Genomic DNA, 17,741 nt, shown 5'->3' with positions numbered 1-17,741 from the left:
CCAGGGAATGTTCTTGCAAGGGCCTGACAAATATTTTTGAGAATTAGATCATGGAAAAAATTACTTTTGTCAAGTTAGCAGATTTAATTAGAAATGCATTTAAAAATATTTTAATCCAAAAAAGTTCAGGCAAAACCTGGACCATAAAAATATTGTGAGTGAAAAGACAGATTTAATTTCAAAAACATATATCATACAAAAACACCCATATGGGCAACAGCTAGTCTTCAATGGAAAAAATGGACCAGGAACAAGAAATGAAGAGGGAATACAAACATGATGTGAATACTTGGGAACCAGCCACGCTAACAACTCTAAACCCCCACAAACTAATTATAAGGCCTATGTTATAGTTATTAAACAGGTAAAAATAAAAAGGAAAACCTAAAGTTGTTAGAGAGGTGAAGAAATAGGTATACTTCAATTCCCAATAAGACAGAACATTGCTAACAATAACTAAAGATATTAAAAATGATATCCTATAAAATATTTTTAAAATTATCCAGCATTAGAGTACGAAAGGTATACATAGAACCTTTGGGAACACCCATATTTAAAGAAGATGGACCAGTTGAGCAGACTGGGATGGAACAACTAGACAGAAGGAGACTGTGCGAAAAACCCTTCAAACAACCAAGGAAAATTAAGAGGGTCAACAAAGAAGAAGTGGCCAATAGTGCAAGTGCCACAAAAGGGGCCAATAAGATTAGGACCAAAAAGTGTCTCTTTGATTTGGCAATTATTAGGGTCATGCTGACCTCAGAAAGAACATTTTCAGTGATGGGGGCAAAAGCCCAGATTATAACACAAGCATTTCTGTTAACTTAATATATGCATTCTACAAAAACTACACACTAAAAATTACAGGGCTCAAGGAAAAATAGGGTTGGGATAGACCATTCAAAACTGATGCATCTGGGAATGGAGAATAGCTGCTAATGGGTATGGGGTTTCTTTTTTGTGTCTTGGACATGTTCTGAAATTTAGACTGTGATGATGGTTGCAGAATTCTGTGAATACACTAAAAATCACTGATCTGTATACCTTAAATAAGTAAATTTTATGATATGTGAAATACATCTCGGTAAAGCTATTTTTAAAAAAAAAACTATTAGAGAACAAGCAGATCAGAGCAGGCTTGAACAAAGAAAAGTTCACGACCACAGACAGCTCAGAGCCATCAGAGACCTCAAGTTCATAAACACATGGAACTGAAAGAGAAAGGAAAAAACCCATTTGTACAGTGTTTAATTTGCGCCAGTCACTATGTAACAACCTTTATATACATTATCTCATTGTATCCTCACAACCACTCTATTATCCCCACTTTACAAATGGGAACTTAAGACAACTTAGGCAACATCATGTAACTATTAAATTGCACAGCCAAAATCCAAACAAACTCAGATCTGACTTCCATGGCTTCTGCTGTTTCCACTGTTATCATACTAAATTCATTCATATGAAGCCTTTTTCTAGGCCTTAGGAAAACATAAATGGAATTTATTCTGCAAACTTGTACCTAGAAATACAATCATAGAATACTAAAGCTAGAAGGGCCTCAGTGATCATTAAAAAAACAAACATAAATAACAAACAAAAACAAAACCTATGGAGCACTTAAGGGTAATAACACAAACTGCAATTGGCACTGGAGGAGAGATAACTTGGTTTATTCAAGGAGGTAACTCAGTGTAGCAGAAGACTAGCATAGAGGATATTAGAAATGAATAAAAACAACAGAATAGACATGCATGGCAACATTTAAGCAGAACAGGGTAGGCATGTGCTGAGACCACGCAGATAGAAGTGCAGCTCTGAGACAGCGGGCTGCTCTGAGACTGTAGTAACACAACCTGCCACAGGCGGAAGGCTACACCTCCCTAGGGAGGGATCTTTAGAAGCAGGTGTGTTTTTCAATTTTCTTAAAATAAAACCGAAGGGCTCTTGAAGCAGCCAAGAGCCAAACAGGGATTTTTCCTTTCCTGCTTAAGGTTATACCTTTATTCCCACTATTTTGGCTCTCCTTATGGAGGAAAAATTACATATGAACTAACTTGATTTATGCTATAGTGACATCATTCCCTGATAACAACTGTGTATGAGCTAATTCACATTAGGAAAAATACAGCATGACAGAATACACCATATTATTATCAGTAATGTATTAGTAGTGCTGGTGGTAATGTAGCAGAAGTAAAATAAAATGATGCATGCTAAGTACGACACAATGCCAGACACTTAGCGAAACTGGAAGAAGGTGAACATTTTAGAATCAAGAAAAATGATAAAAATAGTCATGGAGTAAAATATACAAAAATCAATTCAAGTGACATCAGCAAAAATGGCAGATTAAGGATATCTGAAAAGCCTCTGTAAAAGCAATGCAAACACTGGAAGAAATGATCAGAACCCACTATTTCTAAACTCTGGAAATTAGCCACAGGATTACAGCAGTCCAGAGAGCATTTATTCAAGAAAAATGGCCGACTCCCAGTAAGAACAAGGAGGTTTGTGACATGTGAATTTGCCCTATTCCCATCTCTACCTCCCCAGCTCCACAGTAGATTGGAAAGGCAATAGCCCACATCACAGTGGAAACCAGGAGTCTGGCAGCCTTTGGAAGACCAGATTGGAGTGCTTTCAAAGCCCCACTCCCAGAGAACTGTCATTAACTGACCTGTTTGTTCCCTGGAGGACTCCACTTGCAAGGCTGTCTTTACCTGACCTGATTTAGAGTGTACCCAGTACAAACAGACTTTTCACTGTGGGGCATTTGTTGAAAACAAACAAACAAAAATCAGAGGCAACTGCTTAAGATTATGGCTGCCTAAGGCAGACAAACAAAAGGCTACCCAAAAAGTTTAAAAGGAGAACTTGGGGAATGAAATGTCCATAAGGGTTCAGGTATGTCCAGGGCTTTGTGCATGCACAGAAAAGACTTGAGAAGGCCCTGAGCTCTCACTTCTGGCTGACACTGAAGCTCTGTGAAGGCAGAAAATGAAGGCTAAGGTGGAGCTGTCAACTGCCTCCATGCCCCATCATACACACAGAGCCCCTTGAAAAGATGGGGAAATTTATTGGTTCCAGGCATAGAAGAATTCTCTGGCCAATCATTAGCTGACCAGTAAGCTAACTAAGCAGAGAGATTTCACAGAATTAGTTCATAAATGTCACTGAACAAACAAACAATAACAGCAGCAACAAATCTTGGGAAGGGGGAAGAATCTAATTTCTAGAATTGCCACATTATATATTTAAAAAGTCCAGTGCTCAATACAAAATTAGGAGACATGCAAAGAAACAAGTATGGCTTCAAAAGGAAAAACATAATCAACAGAAACTGTCCCTGAGGAAGCTCAGACATTGGACTTACCAGACAATGACTTAAATCAGCTACTTTAGACACGTTGAAAGAACTAAAGGAAACCATATCTAAAGAACCAAAGGAAAATATGAAAATGATGTCTTGCTAAAAAAAAAAACCAATAAACAAACATATGTTATAACAGAGAACCATACAGAAATTCTGGAGTTAAAAAGTACAGTAAATGAAACAAAGAATTCACTAGAGAAGTTCAGCAACAGATTTGAATAAAAAGAAGAATCAATGAACTTGAAGATAAGTTAATTGAGGTTATCCAGTATGAAGAAAAGAAAAAAAATGAATGGGGAAAAAAAGAGAATAGAGCCTTTGGGTCCTATGGGACACCATCAAGAGTATCAACATATATATAAGGGAAATCCTACACAGAGAGAAAGAGGAAGGGGCAGTAAGAATAACTGAACAAACGATGGTCAAAAACTCCCCAAATTTGATGAAAAATATTTACCTACATATCCAAGAAGTTTAACAAACTCCAAGTAAGCAAATTAGAAGAGATCCACCCTAGACGCATCATAACCAAGAACCAAAAATAAAGAATCTTCAAAGCAGCAACAGAAAAACAACTTATCACATAGAGAGAATTATCAGTAAGATTCTGCTCATTTCTCCTCACAAATCATGGAGGCTACAAGGCGGTAGGATAATTGAAAGAGAGAGCGAGACTGATTGTCAACCAAGAAGTCTACATCCAGCAGAACTATTGTTCAAAAATGAAGGAGAAATTAAGATATTTCTAGATAAACAAAAACAAAAAGTTTGTTGCTAGCAGACTTGCCCTCCAAGAAACACTAAAAGAAGTCTTTCAGGCTGATGTGAAAGGACTCTAGATAGTAACTAGAATTCACATGAAGAAATAAAAAGCATCAGTAAAGGTAGATACAAAAGGACAGCATAAAAGTATTTTCTTTTTTTTGTTTATGATTCTTTTTCTCCTATCTGATTTAAGAGACAGCTATATAAAGCAATAATTATAATTCTGTGTTCATGGGCATATAATGTATAAAGATGTAGTTTGTATAATAACAGCACACAGGAGGGAGGAGGAAATGGAAGTATATATATATGCAATGTTTTTGTATGCTATTTGTGATGGGCAATCTTATGTGTTAACTTGAGTGGGCCATGTGATGCCCAGATTAAACAGTTCCTGGCTGTGTCTGTAGGGTTGCTTCCAGGTGAGAATAGCATTTGAATCAGTAAAGTAAAGAGTAGACTGTCCTCCTCAATGTGGCTGGGGCATCATTCAATCCATCGATGGCCTGAATAGAACAAAGGTGCAGGAAGGAGGGATCTGTCCCTTTTTTCCTGTCACTGCTTGAGCTGGGACATCTCATCTCCTCCCATCCTCAAATTGAGATTCACATCATTGGCTCCCCTGGTTCTCCAACCTTTAGACTCAGACTGAATTACACCATTGATTTTCCTGGGTCTCCATCTTGCAGACAGCAGATTGTGGGACTTTTCAGGCTCCATAATCTCATGAGCCGATTCCTTATAATATGTGAATCTCCCCTTGATTTTGTTTCTCTGAAGAACATTAACTAATACACTAATTAAATTATGCTGGTGTTCATTTGAACTAGATTGTTATAAATTAAGATTTAGTTGTAATCCCCAGGATAAACATTAAGAAAATAATTTTAATTAAATGAAGTCACAAGGGAACTAAAATGGTATACTAGAAAATATCTATTTAACACAAAAGAAGGAAGAAATGGAGGAATAAAGAAAGAAAAAAGGCGTAAGACATACTGAAACAGCAAAATGACAGACATAAATCCTACCTTACCAGTAATTGCTTTAACTTACATGGATTAAACACTCCAATTAAAAGTTGGTCATTTGCAGAATGAATTAAAAAAAAAAAAACTGATACAACTATATACTGTCTACAAGAGACACATTTCAGATTCAAAGACATAAATAGACCAAAAGTAAAAGATGAAAAGCATATACCATGCAAACAGTAACCAAAAAAGTGCTCAGTGAGCTTATTAACTTAAGACAAAATAGACTGTAAGACAAAAACTTTCTAGAGATAAAGATGGGAATTTTGTAATGATGAAAGAAAGGCTCAATCTATCAAGAAGATATAACAAGTATAAACATAAATGCACAAAACAACAGAGCCCCAAAATAGATAAGTAAAAAATGATAATTTAAGGGAGAAATAAACAATTCAGCAATAATACTTAAGTGTTTGATATTTCACTTTCAATAATGGATAGAACAAATAGATATGAGAAGAGACTTTAACAACACAATAAACCAACTAGACCTACCAAACATCTATAGACCACTCCACTCATCAATAGCAGAATACACATTCTTCTCAAATACACATGGAATATTTTCCTGGATAGACCATAAAAAAGCCTCAATAAAATTTAAAGGACTGAATAATATACATTATGTTCTCCCAACACAATTAATTCAAAATGAACCAAAGACTAAAATGTAAGAGCTAAAACTATTAACACTGTTAGAAGAAAATATAGGTGTAAATTTTTGTGACCTTGGATTAGGCAATAGTTTCTTAGATATGACACCAAAACTATTAGCAGAGAAAAAAACAGATAAATTATATTTCATAAAAATTAAAATTGCTTGGCCTTCAAAGGACATCAGAAAGTGAAAAGATAACTGACAGAATGGGAGAAAATATTTTCAAATCATATATCTCATAAGGGTTTAGTATCCAGAATATATAAAAAATTCTTACAACTTAGACAAATAACACAATATAAAAATGGACTAATGATGTTGAGCATCTGTCATGTGCTTACTGGCCACTTGTACATATTCTCTGGAGAAATATTTATTCAAAATCTTTGCCCACTTAAAATTGGATTATTTGTCTTTTTATTGATTTAAGAGTTCTTTATATATTCTGAATACTAGAGCCCTATCATATGCATGATTTGTAAATACGAGGGTACTTCAAAAAGTTAGTGGAAAAATGAAATTGTAAAATAATATGAATCTTTCCAGAAACTTTTTGAAGACCTCTTGTATATCTGCAAATTTATATCTGCTTTTTACACCACACATGAGGAAACAATGCTGGTAAAAATGTGCCAAACACAAATTCCCTCCAAGTTAAAGCATGAACTTAAACGTGTAACCTTGACTCAGCCTACCTTGATCCTTAAAGATTTCAAAACCATCTGATGAACTAGAAAAGGTCTCAGCATGAAAAAAGACTTCTTTAAAGGTTTTCTCTCTATTGTACAAACTTTTTATATAGCATTAAAGTATAACTTTTAAGAGGAAAAGAAAAATGGTTCTAAACCTTGCCATAACAAATTAAAAAAAATAACATTTACAATTTGCCACAAGCTTTAAATGTTAAATTGTTGAGGGTGGGTTGGGGATGAGGGGTAGAGGAGAGTAGAAGGAATGCTCTACAGTTGATGTTGCTTGGTAGAATCAAAAAGTAAATACTGAAGTGCTACATATTTAGTGCAATACACAGACTATTTCTTAAAGGCTTTATTTCTCCTTTCAAAAATGAACACTGCCCATATCTTTTAAAAATTCTTCATTGTTTTAATAATATATAATCTGTTAATAACAGTAATTTTATTTAAAAACATTTACTTTTCATAAATATTTTCATTCATCTGTAGGAGAAAAACATGAACTTTTCTCAAACTGAAACAGATCTCTTGAGAGTAAAATTTCATTCAATAGGGAAGGTGACCTTGAACTTGAAATTACCAAACTTATGCAAACTACTGCTAATGCTCTATTTCTTCCAATAATTAAAGGATTTCCAAATCCTAAAAATTCAAGAACAAAGGCACACAATAGCCACATGATTTTATACAATGACTCATTGTTGCTGATACTGAATATGTGTTTCAATGAAACTGACAGACAAAACTTACCGATTTCCAACAAGTAAGTTTGTGTACAGATATACCCACTACGAACAGTCATAATAATCATATTCTATGCCTCATGACATCATTCTTCTTGCTAGTTTTTGTTGGTTTTAGAACATGGCTGCAAATTTTTTGACCTTCCTTCACAAGGTGAAGCCTAGGCCCTTCCCCTTGGATCTGGGTAGGCTTGTGACTGATTCCAACGAAGTTTAAGAGCAGAAGAGAAGCCATGTGACATCAAGGCTAGATATACTAGGCCATGCAGCTTCTGCTTTGTTCACTGGAACACTGAGCCACTATGTTAGAACTTTAAATACCCTGAGACACCATGCTGGAAAGGCTATCTGTAGGCTCTCCAACTAAGTCCTTGCTGGGTCCAAGCTTCTAGTCATCCCTATCAAGGTGCCAAACATGTGAAAAAAGAAGCCATCTTGGAAGTAGATTCTCTAATTCCAACTGTTGCAGTTCCTGGCTCTTCCCAGGTATGGCCCAGACACCATATAACAAAGACAAGCCATCCCTGTTGTGTCCTGTCTGAATTCCTGACTCTAGAATCCATGAGAAGAATCAAATACTTATTGTTTTATGTCACTGTATTTGGGGTGGTTAGATTCTCAGCAGTGGATAACCAGAACACAGATCAACAATTTAACTGAACAAACCTTAGATAAGTGTCAACTTTGGGCAAGTGAATTCAAAGACTAATGAAGACACTGTCCTGGCCCTAAAGGAATTTATAACCTATTAGTAGATTCTAACTTGCTACCAGCTTGCAGAGACTACTTAACAGTTAGAACAGTATCTGCACATTGCAGTTAATAAATAGTTGCTGAATGAATGAACAAATGAACTATATTATTTAGAGTTTAGTTTAAGATAATAAACATTTGTATCTGAATTTCAATATTTTTAATACAGAGACTAGAGAAAGGTCAGACTGTTCATCAAAAATCATATTAAATTTTAAAATATAACTTTCTATATTTGTATACTCAACAATCACTCTTAGCTGTTTATATTAGACAAATTACCGCTGTTTCCAATCATCCACCTTTTCATTATATCTTCCACACAGTAGACCTAAGAATTTGGAAATGACTAAATTAGTAACTCAAATATTAATAAGCACACCTAGAAAATGGAACTTTCAACTGGATATAATTGCAGCCTTCATCAACCTGTAAATGAAAGGACAGTTTGCAATTCCCAAGTTTTTATATCATCATCACAAATGGTTTGATAGAAAATTTTGGTAATACTTCAATTGCACATTAAATTCTTGTATGCATGTCAGTTAAATGAATACTAATAAAATTTTGTGAAATTTTTATCTCACTGCTCTCAAAATAATAAGCAACTGAATTGAGGCTTTGTTCAGTTCCTCTAACATCCAATAACTGATGTTTATAAAAGACTCACAAAACAATCCTATACCCTAAAAAGGATAGTTCTACTGATAGAAATAAGAAGCCTAAATTATTCTTCAGCCATAACTAGAACTGACCCAGAATAGTATATTCAAAAGTCTGATGTCAATTTCCAGGAGGTCTCTGATATCATGTTCAGATTCTGTGCCTGCTGGTGACAGAAAATACACAAAAATATAAGGCTACATTACATACATTTTCAAAAGATTATCTATCCTACCCTTTCTGAGCTCCTATTTTTAAACAATACAGTTTAGATTTAAACACTTTCTTTATAAATCTAAATGTTGCTAACATTTTAATAACATCTCATTCTTTTCTTTGTTGTTCTTTCTCATGTGATTATTTCTAATGAGTACAGTGGAATCCTTTACAGTGCTGATATTTAGGATCAGAATGAACATGTGTATATTAAACTCTTACTACAGAGTAATAAAGAATATGATTTTACCTGTGGTAGATAAGAGTCAGCATGGAGCATTAGAATGGTGAACAAGAATATTGAAGTTTAAGTCTAACTATACCATTAACTAGCTCTAAATCTTTGTGACTCAGTTTTCTTATTTGTAAAATGAAGAGATTAGATAATCTCCAATTCTATGATTTATATGTAAATAAAATGACAAGGCTTTCAATACCATATATGGTATAGTATTATATCTAAATCCAGTGATGTAGTATGCATAGTTTTTCACAGCAATCAAGATTACTACAGGTTTATACTGTATGAGTGGCTTAATCTGAAGTTTAGAAATCAATATTTCTTTCTGTCATTTTATGTAATTCTACAGACATGAGATGTATTTTAACCCTTCCTAAGGGTATAAATATTTTTAAAGATCAAATCTTTTACCAAAATCAAATTATGAAACTCATCAAATAGCTAAGTAAGTTACTTAACCCTTTAAAAAGCTTTTTATTAGTAGAACAAAAATCTCCATTAAATGTTTAAAGTTTTCCAACCCTTATTTCTTGCTCAGTCTAGCCTGTGAACACAGAATCTTTACAAGACAGTAGCAAATAAAATCATGCATACTTATTTCTATGTTGCCACAAAAATTATCATTTTTATTGGCTGCATAATATCCCACTGAGTTGACGTATCATTGTATTTTTAACCTTTCCCCACTTTTAAAGTAATTAAGTTGACTCCAATTTACCAAACTACTCACAATGTTGCCGTGAACATATTCACATATACTTTTTCCTTCTTTTGAATTATTTCCTTGAGTTAATAATCTAAAGAATATTTACATTTTTATTTATTTGTTTATTTTTGGTGGCTGGCCAGTATAGGGATCAAATCCTGGACCCTGGTGTTATCAGTACCATGCTCTAACCAACTGAGCTAACTGGCCAGCCCCTACATTTACAATTTTTAAAACAAATTACCAAACTGCCTTGTAAAAAGGGCCTATCATTATATCCTGTTACCCATTTGAATATAACAGTTTATATTATAGCAGCAAAAATACTAATAGTATATACCTATATAGTATAATCTATACTAATAGGTATAAAATGGTACTTCCGCATCACGGTATTTGACAAATAATAATGCTAAATACTGTTCCATACAACTTATTTATTGTAATCAATTTGCCCATTTACTTACTGGAGCTTTGGTGTTTCTTTTATCAAGTTTTTGTTTGAACCATTTCATAAAACTTAAAGAGTTACTTCTCTTTCTTTTTTTTGCTTACCTGTTTTTAAGATGTGCCTCCAGATCACAGCGTTGCATTACATCTTGGCACACTGAAGAAAATGGACACAAAACTAATAATTTGTCTAGGAGTTTATGAACTAAAATACTAGACTTCTTACACAGCTTAAAATGAAGTCTCTTCCGGTCCAATGGACAGAAATCTTTCTCTTGTAAAAAGTTTCTGAGGCACTTATAGCAGAATGTGTGTCCACAGGGGGTATCTAGTGGCTGCAAGAGAGGCTGAAGGCAAATATGGCAGACTAGGTCATCATCAACTTCATTCTGATAATTGTATAAGTGATTTTCTCTTGTCCAGTGCTGCTGGCCACATTCAAAACACAGGGGGTTTAGAGAGGAAGAAGAGGTCTGTTCCACGGACACCATCTCATCACTTGTTGTCCCCATTTTGGATCAACTGAAGCAATTTCCGTATCCTCATATGTTAGTCTTCCACTTAAGGTCTGGTTTCCTTTAATAGACAGGGATGTATCTCACTAAAGCCAAGGTCCGTTTTTCTAGGTATACAAAACAAACCAAAAAAAAAAAAAGTAATATCAATCAAGATAGGTTAAATGTATCAACATATTACTAGTAAACTTTTTTTTTTCTTTAGTAAAAAACTAAAGTGCAGATCGGGTAATAAATGAGTAATAAAAAATAAAAAATGAAATAAATGAATTTGTTAGTTGGCCAAGAAGAATGCCTTACACTGGCAAGTACTCGATGAAAACATAACTGGTGATTAAAAGCAAAGACACAATATATTACAAGGGTGATATAAGAAATAATTGATTTGTTTCACTGACTGAAAACCCCAAATACTTAACTGCTCAGTGGTAGTTTTAAGGACAATATACATTGTGTGCTAATAATGCAATTTGAGGTATATTATGTAATACATTTGCATTTGTCATTCCAGTCATGGTTCTTTGCTTTTGACTGATTTTATGCATTTATAGTACTATACCAAAGATTCTGTCTTTGAAATGTAGTCTCAAGGATAATTCAATCTGTTAATAAAAATAACCTTTGCACTATGGAAGTATGTATGACTGAATATTCTCTGTATACACAGATTATAGAAAAATACATCTCCACAGTACATAAAAATAACATCTGTGTAAACTTCACAAAGTAAAATACTATTTTATTACATTAAAAGAAAAAAAAATCTGCTGTAATTCAATTAAACAGATAAGATGTGTTATAAATTTCAAATTTACCTCATTTTATTCCACACATCCATCTGGTTTTGCTTACTCGAGCAGCAGAGAGAGTGTGTGTGTGTGTGTGTGTGTGTGTGTGTGTGTGTGTGTGTGTGTGTGTGAGTGTGTGAGAGTGTGTGTGAGTGTGAGTGGGTGTGAGAGTGTGTGTGTGAGTGTGAGTGTGTGAGAGTGTGTGTGATTGTGTGTGTGTGTGTGTGTGTGTGTCCTCTCCAATACAACACTCCTCCTTCAGTTTAGTGCAAGCCTAGCCGGGAATGTTCCCCTCATATCAGTTTCCATACTTCCTCCTGCTGAAGCACCAAGGGTTGAAAAATCAACTCCACAGGCAGCAGCTCTCTGTATTCCTTCTTCTGTAAATATTTGTGGAGCCTCTAGTGTGTGCCAAACATTGAAAACAGATAGAGGAGAGGTAGGGAGAGGACAGTTAAGAAAACCCTTTATTAAAATTCAGTGTAATAAGTACTCTAAGAAAGTTAAGCACAGGATATTGTGTGACTATGGAGAAAGATGAAGAGAACTGGCATCTAACTCTGTTTGGCTTTGTGGCCGGAAATACTTTCAGAAGTGGAAAAAACATGGACCGCTGAGTTGTGACAGGAAGCATTAGCCAGAGGGAAAAAATAAACAAGGGCATAACGGGCAGAAGAGCATCAGCTAAGTCACAGGGTCTTGAGGGCGCATAGTACGTTCAGGGAATTTGAAGCAGGTAAAACATCTGGGGCAAAGGAAATGTACTCGGGGCAGGGGAATTCTAAAACAGTGTCCGTGCCACAGAACGGAAAGAGGAGGACACCATACTGATGCTACCAGTATTTGTATTTCAATAACAAAATTCTCCTTCAATCATATATATGCATTTGCTAGTTTATTTATTTGGATTATTTAGTAGAAAAACGAACATTAACTTTTTAACAGGTTTAACAATAACTGCCATAAATTAAGAGGGAATGGGATAGGATTCAGGTGGAACAGCTGACCTCAGATAAATCATGTTTTATAAAACTACCTAATAAAACAGAAATAATAGCAGCCTGTGATCTAAACTCCTATCAGTACCAACATCAAGAGAGCAAACACTTCTTGTATTTAAAACTCAAAGGCTTGGGCCGACCCTGTGGCTCACTCGGGTGAGTGAGGCGCTGGGAGCACCAAGGCTCGGATCCTATATAGGACTGGCGGGTGCGCTCACTGGCTGAGCGCGGTGCGGGCGACACCAAGCCAAGGGTTACGATCCCCTTACCGCCCCCCCCCCAAAAAAAACCTCAAAGGCTTATTCTTTACCCTTTGAGCATCATAACTTTTTTAATGTCAGTGCAACGTACTTGGGAATAAGTAGAGAAACATCACATATCTCAGGCAGACAGACTGCTTCAAGCTAGGTACTTTAATACAGAATTTCTACAGATTCTTGTTTCCTACTCAATTAGCAAGAAAATTCACATATCCTTTATTCTTCTCTGTTTGTGATAGTGTTTATTCTAATTTTCCTTTTCCTCAAGAAAATATACTGCAATTCTAGCCTCCCACCATGACTAAGAAAGCATTTATTTTAAGACTATTATATTTTAACTGTTTTTTAAATCTCTAAATAACTTTAATTCTTTGACTATTTTCATTTTATCACAAAATCTTTTCACAAGGAAAATTAACATGTTCCATTTAAATACCAAATAACAACTGCATTATCCCAACCCCTGAAATACCTCTAGATTACCATAAAACAAACATTAAATGAAAATTATCATGAAAGGATCACTAATATGTGCATATAAATATTGATTAAAGAACTGTGAGTCCATATAGCATAAGTAGTTAAGAGCACAGCCCTAGAGCTGGTTTGAGGGGTCACATCCTTGCTGGGTCACTTATTAGCCTTGCAACCTTACTACAGTCCTCTGTGTCTGTTACCTTCTCAGTTGGAAAATGGGGGTAATAACAGTGCCTATCTCAAAGAGTCAATATAAAGAATAAATAAGTTTATATATATGGAGCTTTAAACAGTGCCTGGCACATTGTAGATGCAATTTAAGTGTTAGCTGTTATTAAAGATAAAGAAACAAAAGTTCAATTACTTAGTAAGAGAGAAGATAAACATAGTTCTTTCTTGCTTCAAAATAGCCTAATAAGTAAGTTAAGGAAAGGGGAATGGTATTTCACAAAAGCTTTTGTGTGAGTTTTGGAAGGAGAAAGGCAGCTTGGCCCCGCTTCTCCAATCCCCAATTCCTCACGCTGGTCCCAGCCTTGAGTGATCATTTTCTTCCTGCTCTGTGTGCAAGTCCACCATGCCGCCTTACACTACTTCTCACGCTGGGGTCCCTCACTCAATTACGAGCTCTAGGAGCTGAACCTCCCACAGGGGAGAAGCTCAATAAATGTTGAAGGACCAACTGGGTGACAATATGCTCACTCATGGCAGGTTTAGGTGACCAGAACTATATCTACATATATAGGAGGACATGTGCAGGTTTATATGTTATTTTGATTTCAGATATTATCTATAATATCAATGAGCACAGTTTCAAAAAATAATAAACAAGTTAAATAAACACTTCCCAAAATGTAAAGATAAAATGTAGCATAACGTGTATCTTTACAAACTACATTATCTGTTTAGCAATATTTACAACCACAGTGGTTGTGGTTGTAAAGAGAAGGAAGCTATTAAATTGGTTGGGATTATTACAATATATTTTAAATAATATCTTGTAAAAGAACCAGTGCAATGGAAAGGGACTTATAAGACTCTGTTTACTCCCTAACTCTAGTTCTGATTAACATGCTTGTTCTTCTGGTGTATAAGATAAGAATATCCTGGTGTAACACAAAGACTATCAGAAAGAACTACAAATTTTTACCATTAATTTGCATACTCCAAACCTATGTATTATTCAGATCACTTCTCTTGATATTACTTTTGACTTCGACTTAAAGAGTCCTCACTGGCTCTAACCTAAGAGATCCAGCTTAGGGAAAAAGATGATAAGCTAAGGGTTACCACCAAAGTATGGTTAGACAGGAAATATCTGTGGTTCCTTTGACTCATCAATGCCAAGAGTCTAAGAATACCCTCTCCTCTCATGTCCTCCTGGCAAACTCCTCCTCACTGCTTACGTCTCAGCTTAAACTCAGCCGCCTCCTCCTCTCAGGTGCACCTCCCTTCCCTTATGCTCCTGCTGCTCATTACACACACCATCATTTCAGCAATTACCACTTGCACGTTGGTTTATCTGTCTCCTCCCCTCTTTGAGGGTAAAGATAGTATCTTTCTTATCTTTTGTATTCCCACTTGGCACATAACATGCACCAAAAAAGAAATTTGTTCTCAGGCTCATACATGAGTCTGTAATGTATGAGTCCTGAAATACATAACTACATAAAAATACAGAAGAAAACTTTGCACCTTTTTTGTTGTGGCACTGCAATACAATCAACACATTGAACCCTACCTTGTAATTTACAAACAAACAAAGAATAATATTTGAAAAAACTATTTAATCTTCAAAAGGCTGGGGAAAACAGTTTCCTTACCTGATAATAAACACAAGAAAATTTTTTTTTTAATTTTTAAAATTTTAATTTAAAAAATTTTTTATGATAAAAAATAGAAAGGGGATCTTAACCCTTGACTTGGTGTTGTCAGCACCACACTCTCCCAAGTGAGCTAACTGGCCATCCCTGTATAGGGATCTGAACCCGTGGCCTTGGTGTTATCAGCACCACACTCTCCTGAGTGAGCCACAGGCCGGCCCTGGAAAATTTTTTTATTGTATATGTCACATATTAGTTTCGATGGCTGCCTTTGTATAAAGCAGTGGTTGTGGTTGTCAAACTTTTTTCACCTCAGCATCCCTTTATCCACTCTGGACAAGTCTGGCATTTCTTAAAAAGCTAAAATGCAGCTATGATATGATCCAGCTACTGTACTCTGGGCATTTATCCCAGAGAGTGAAAATTTATGTTCACACAAGAACTTGCACACAAATGTTTATAGCAACTTGATTTCTAATAGCCAGAAACTAGAAACAACCCAGATGTCCTTCAACAGGTGAATGGCTATACAAACTGTGATACATCAATACCATGGAATACTGCTCAGCAATAAAAAGGATTGAACTATTGATACATACAACTTGAATAAATCTCCTGAGAATTACGTGAGTGAAAAAAGTTAATCCTAAAGGGTTGTATACTGTATTATTCCATTTATATAACATTTTAAAAATGACTAAATTACAGAAATGACTTAGTGGTTGCCAAGGGTTAAGGAAGTGTTAGGGGTGGATAAAAGGGCAACATGAGGTGTCCTTGCAGTAATGGAAATATCTTGACAGTATTAATGTCAATATCTTTTTAAAACTAAAAAAAGATGACTGGTAAGGGTATCTTAACCCTTTTGACTTGGTGTTGTCAGCACCACACTCTCCCAAGTGAGCTAACCAGCCATCCCTATATAGAGATCCGAACCGGTGGTCTCGGTGTTATCAGGACCACACTCTCCCGAGTGAGCCACAGGCTGGCCCTTAATGTCAATATTTTGATTTTGATACTGTACTCTACTACAGTTTCACAAGATACTACTATTGGGGGAAACTAGGTATAGGGTACATGTGATCTCTCTGTATTATTTCTTCTTATAAATGTATGTGAATCTACAATTATCTCAAAAAGTTTGTTTAAAAAATGATTGAAGATCTCAAACAGCTTTTGTTTATATTGCCCATATTTACTGTACTAGTAATTAAAATATTTAAATATTCATTTGTTAATAAAACAATAACCCCAGTAGGTTAACATTTTTATGAACAATAACTTTTTTTCTAAAATAAAAATTACAGTGAGAAGAAAGTTATTTTACATTCTTGTAAATCTGGAGTCTCACATCTGTTTCTGTTTTTAATCTGTTGTAAGATCACGTGTGAGTTCTGGAAAATTCTACCAGATGCTTGTAAGAGATAAAGGCAAGAAAGGCATTGTGAAAACAGTTTTGACCTTGTGAAAACAATGAAAGAGAATGGGATGAATAATTGGTACAGAGCACTAAAAGGTTCTAATACCCTTCGTTCACAAGAAATACCACTCAATAACCAATAATCCTTTTGTAAAAAATAAAAATTGAAAACGGCAAAATGTTGGGATGATCCCTGCTGTAGGAGTCTGTCTTTCCTGGAATAAAGTTCTTTCCCCAGAGCCTTTTCCTACTGGAAGAAGCATACCTGGATATTCAGCTGTATAGAAATGTTTAACATCATATAGGAGTTTTACGTAAATTCTATGCTTAACATTTATTTCCTATTGTACACCAGAAGGAAAACTATCAAATACCAATTACCAACAATTCTACGTTTACAATTTTCTTACTTTTTTTCTGCACAAAACTAATTCAGTACACTTAGCTGTGTGTCTCCTAACCCCTTTTGGCAAAAACCATTTCAATGATTTGAAAAACCATTTTAGATTTAAGCATTCTTAAGGTGCTGCTTCTAGTTAGATGTATCCCCATTTAATATACTAGAAAATTAGTTAGCTAAGCAAAAAATGCTAGAAGCTATGAAACTTAGGCACTGATCTCTATGCCAGCTGGGTAAATAGGTCACTACACAATTCATTCTTTCATTCACCACATGTTTACCCATGTGCTACTATGTGCTAGCTAGTATTATATATTCCAGTGCCTTGGCTTCATGTCTGTAAACTATCAGCTCTGCTTTAAATAGTAATTGATCAAATACATGCACAAATGCACACATACACAGAGGGAGTTTAAATCTAGTTCTAAAGAGCTTATGATTCCGTAACTTTTTATATACAATAAAATCCTGAGTGATATGTCCTATTTACCGTTTAGTCCCAACATCTGTCAGTTTTTTTTTAAATAACTTTAATAATCTCTTAAATATTCTATAAAAAAGAGGTCAAATTGTGGCTAGCAGAAAAGTTACAAATTTCAAATGTTATTCTACCTTTAATTCCTCTAATTTTGAACTACTATGCTATGATAAAAAACTTTTTTTAATGCAAAAGAATAAAGGCAAAAACAAAACTGGGTTTAATGGCCCACTCCCTAAACTCAGATAGTTATACTGAAGTTACACTTTAAAAAATGATACT

General features: G+C 35.0%; 1 protein-coding gene across 3 annotated transcripts in view; it reads right to left on the bottom strand.

Annotated features, from left to right (window-relative positions):
- LNX2 (ligand of numb-protein X 2) overlaps positions 1-17,741 on the bottom strand; it is a 73,585-nt gene that overhangs the window by 26,020 nt on the left and 29,824 nt on the right. For all 3 annotated transcript variants that reach the window (XM_063102530.1, XM_063102529.1, XM_063102531.1), the window contains exon 2: positions 10,406-10,922. In XM_063102530.1, the coding sequence (XP_062958600.1) occupies positions 10,406-10,812 (407 nt within the window). In that variant the 5' untranslated portion in view covers positions 10,813-10,922. The remainder of the gene's footprint in view (positions 1-10,405; positions 10,923-17,741) is intronic.

The sequence above is a fragment of the Cynocephalus volans genome, chromosome 7 (assembly GCF_027409185.1).
Source record: "Cynocephalus volans isolate mCynVol1 chromosome 7, mCynVol1.pri, whole genome shotgun sequence".
Lineage (NCBI taxonomy): Eukaryota > Metazoa > Chordata > Mammalia > Dermoptera > Cynocephalidae > Cynocephalus > Cynocephalus volans.
This window is presented reverse-complemented; position numbering and strand designations above follow the sequence as displayed.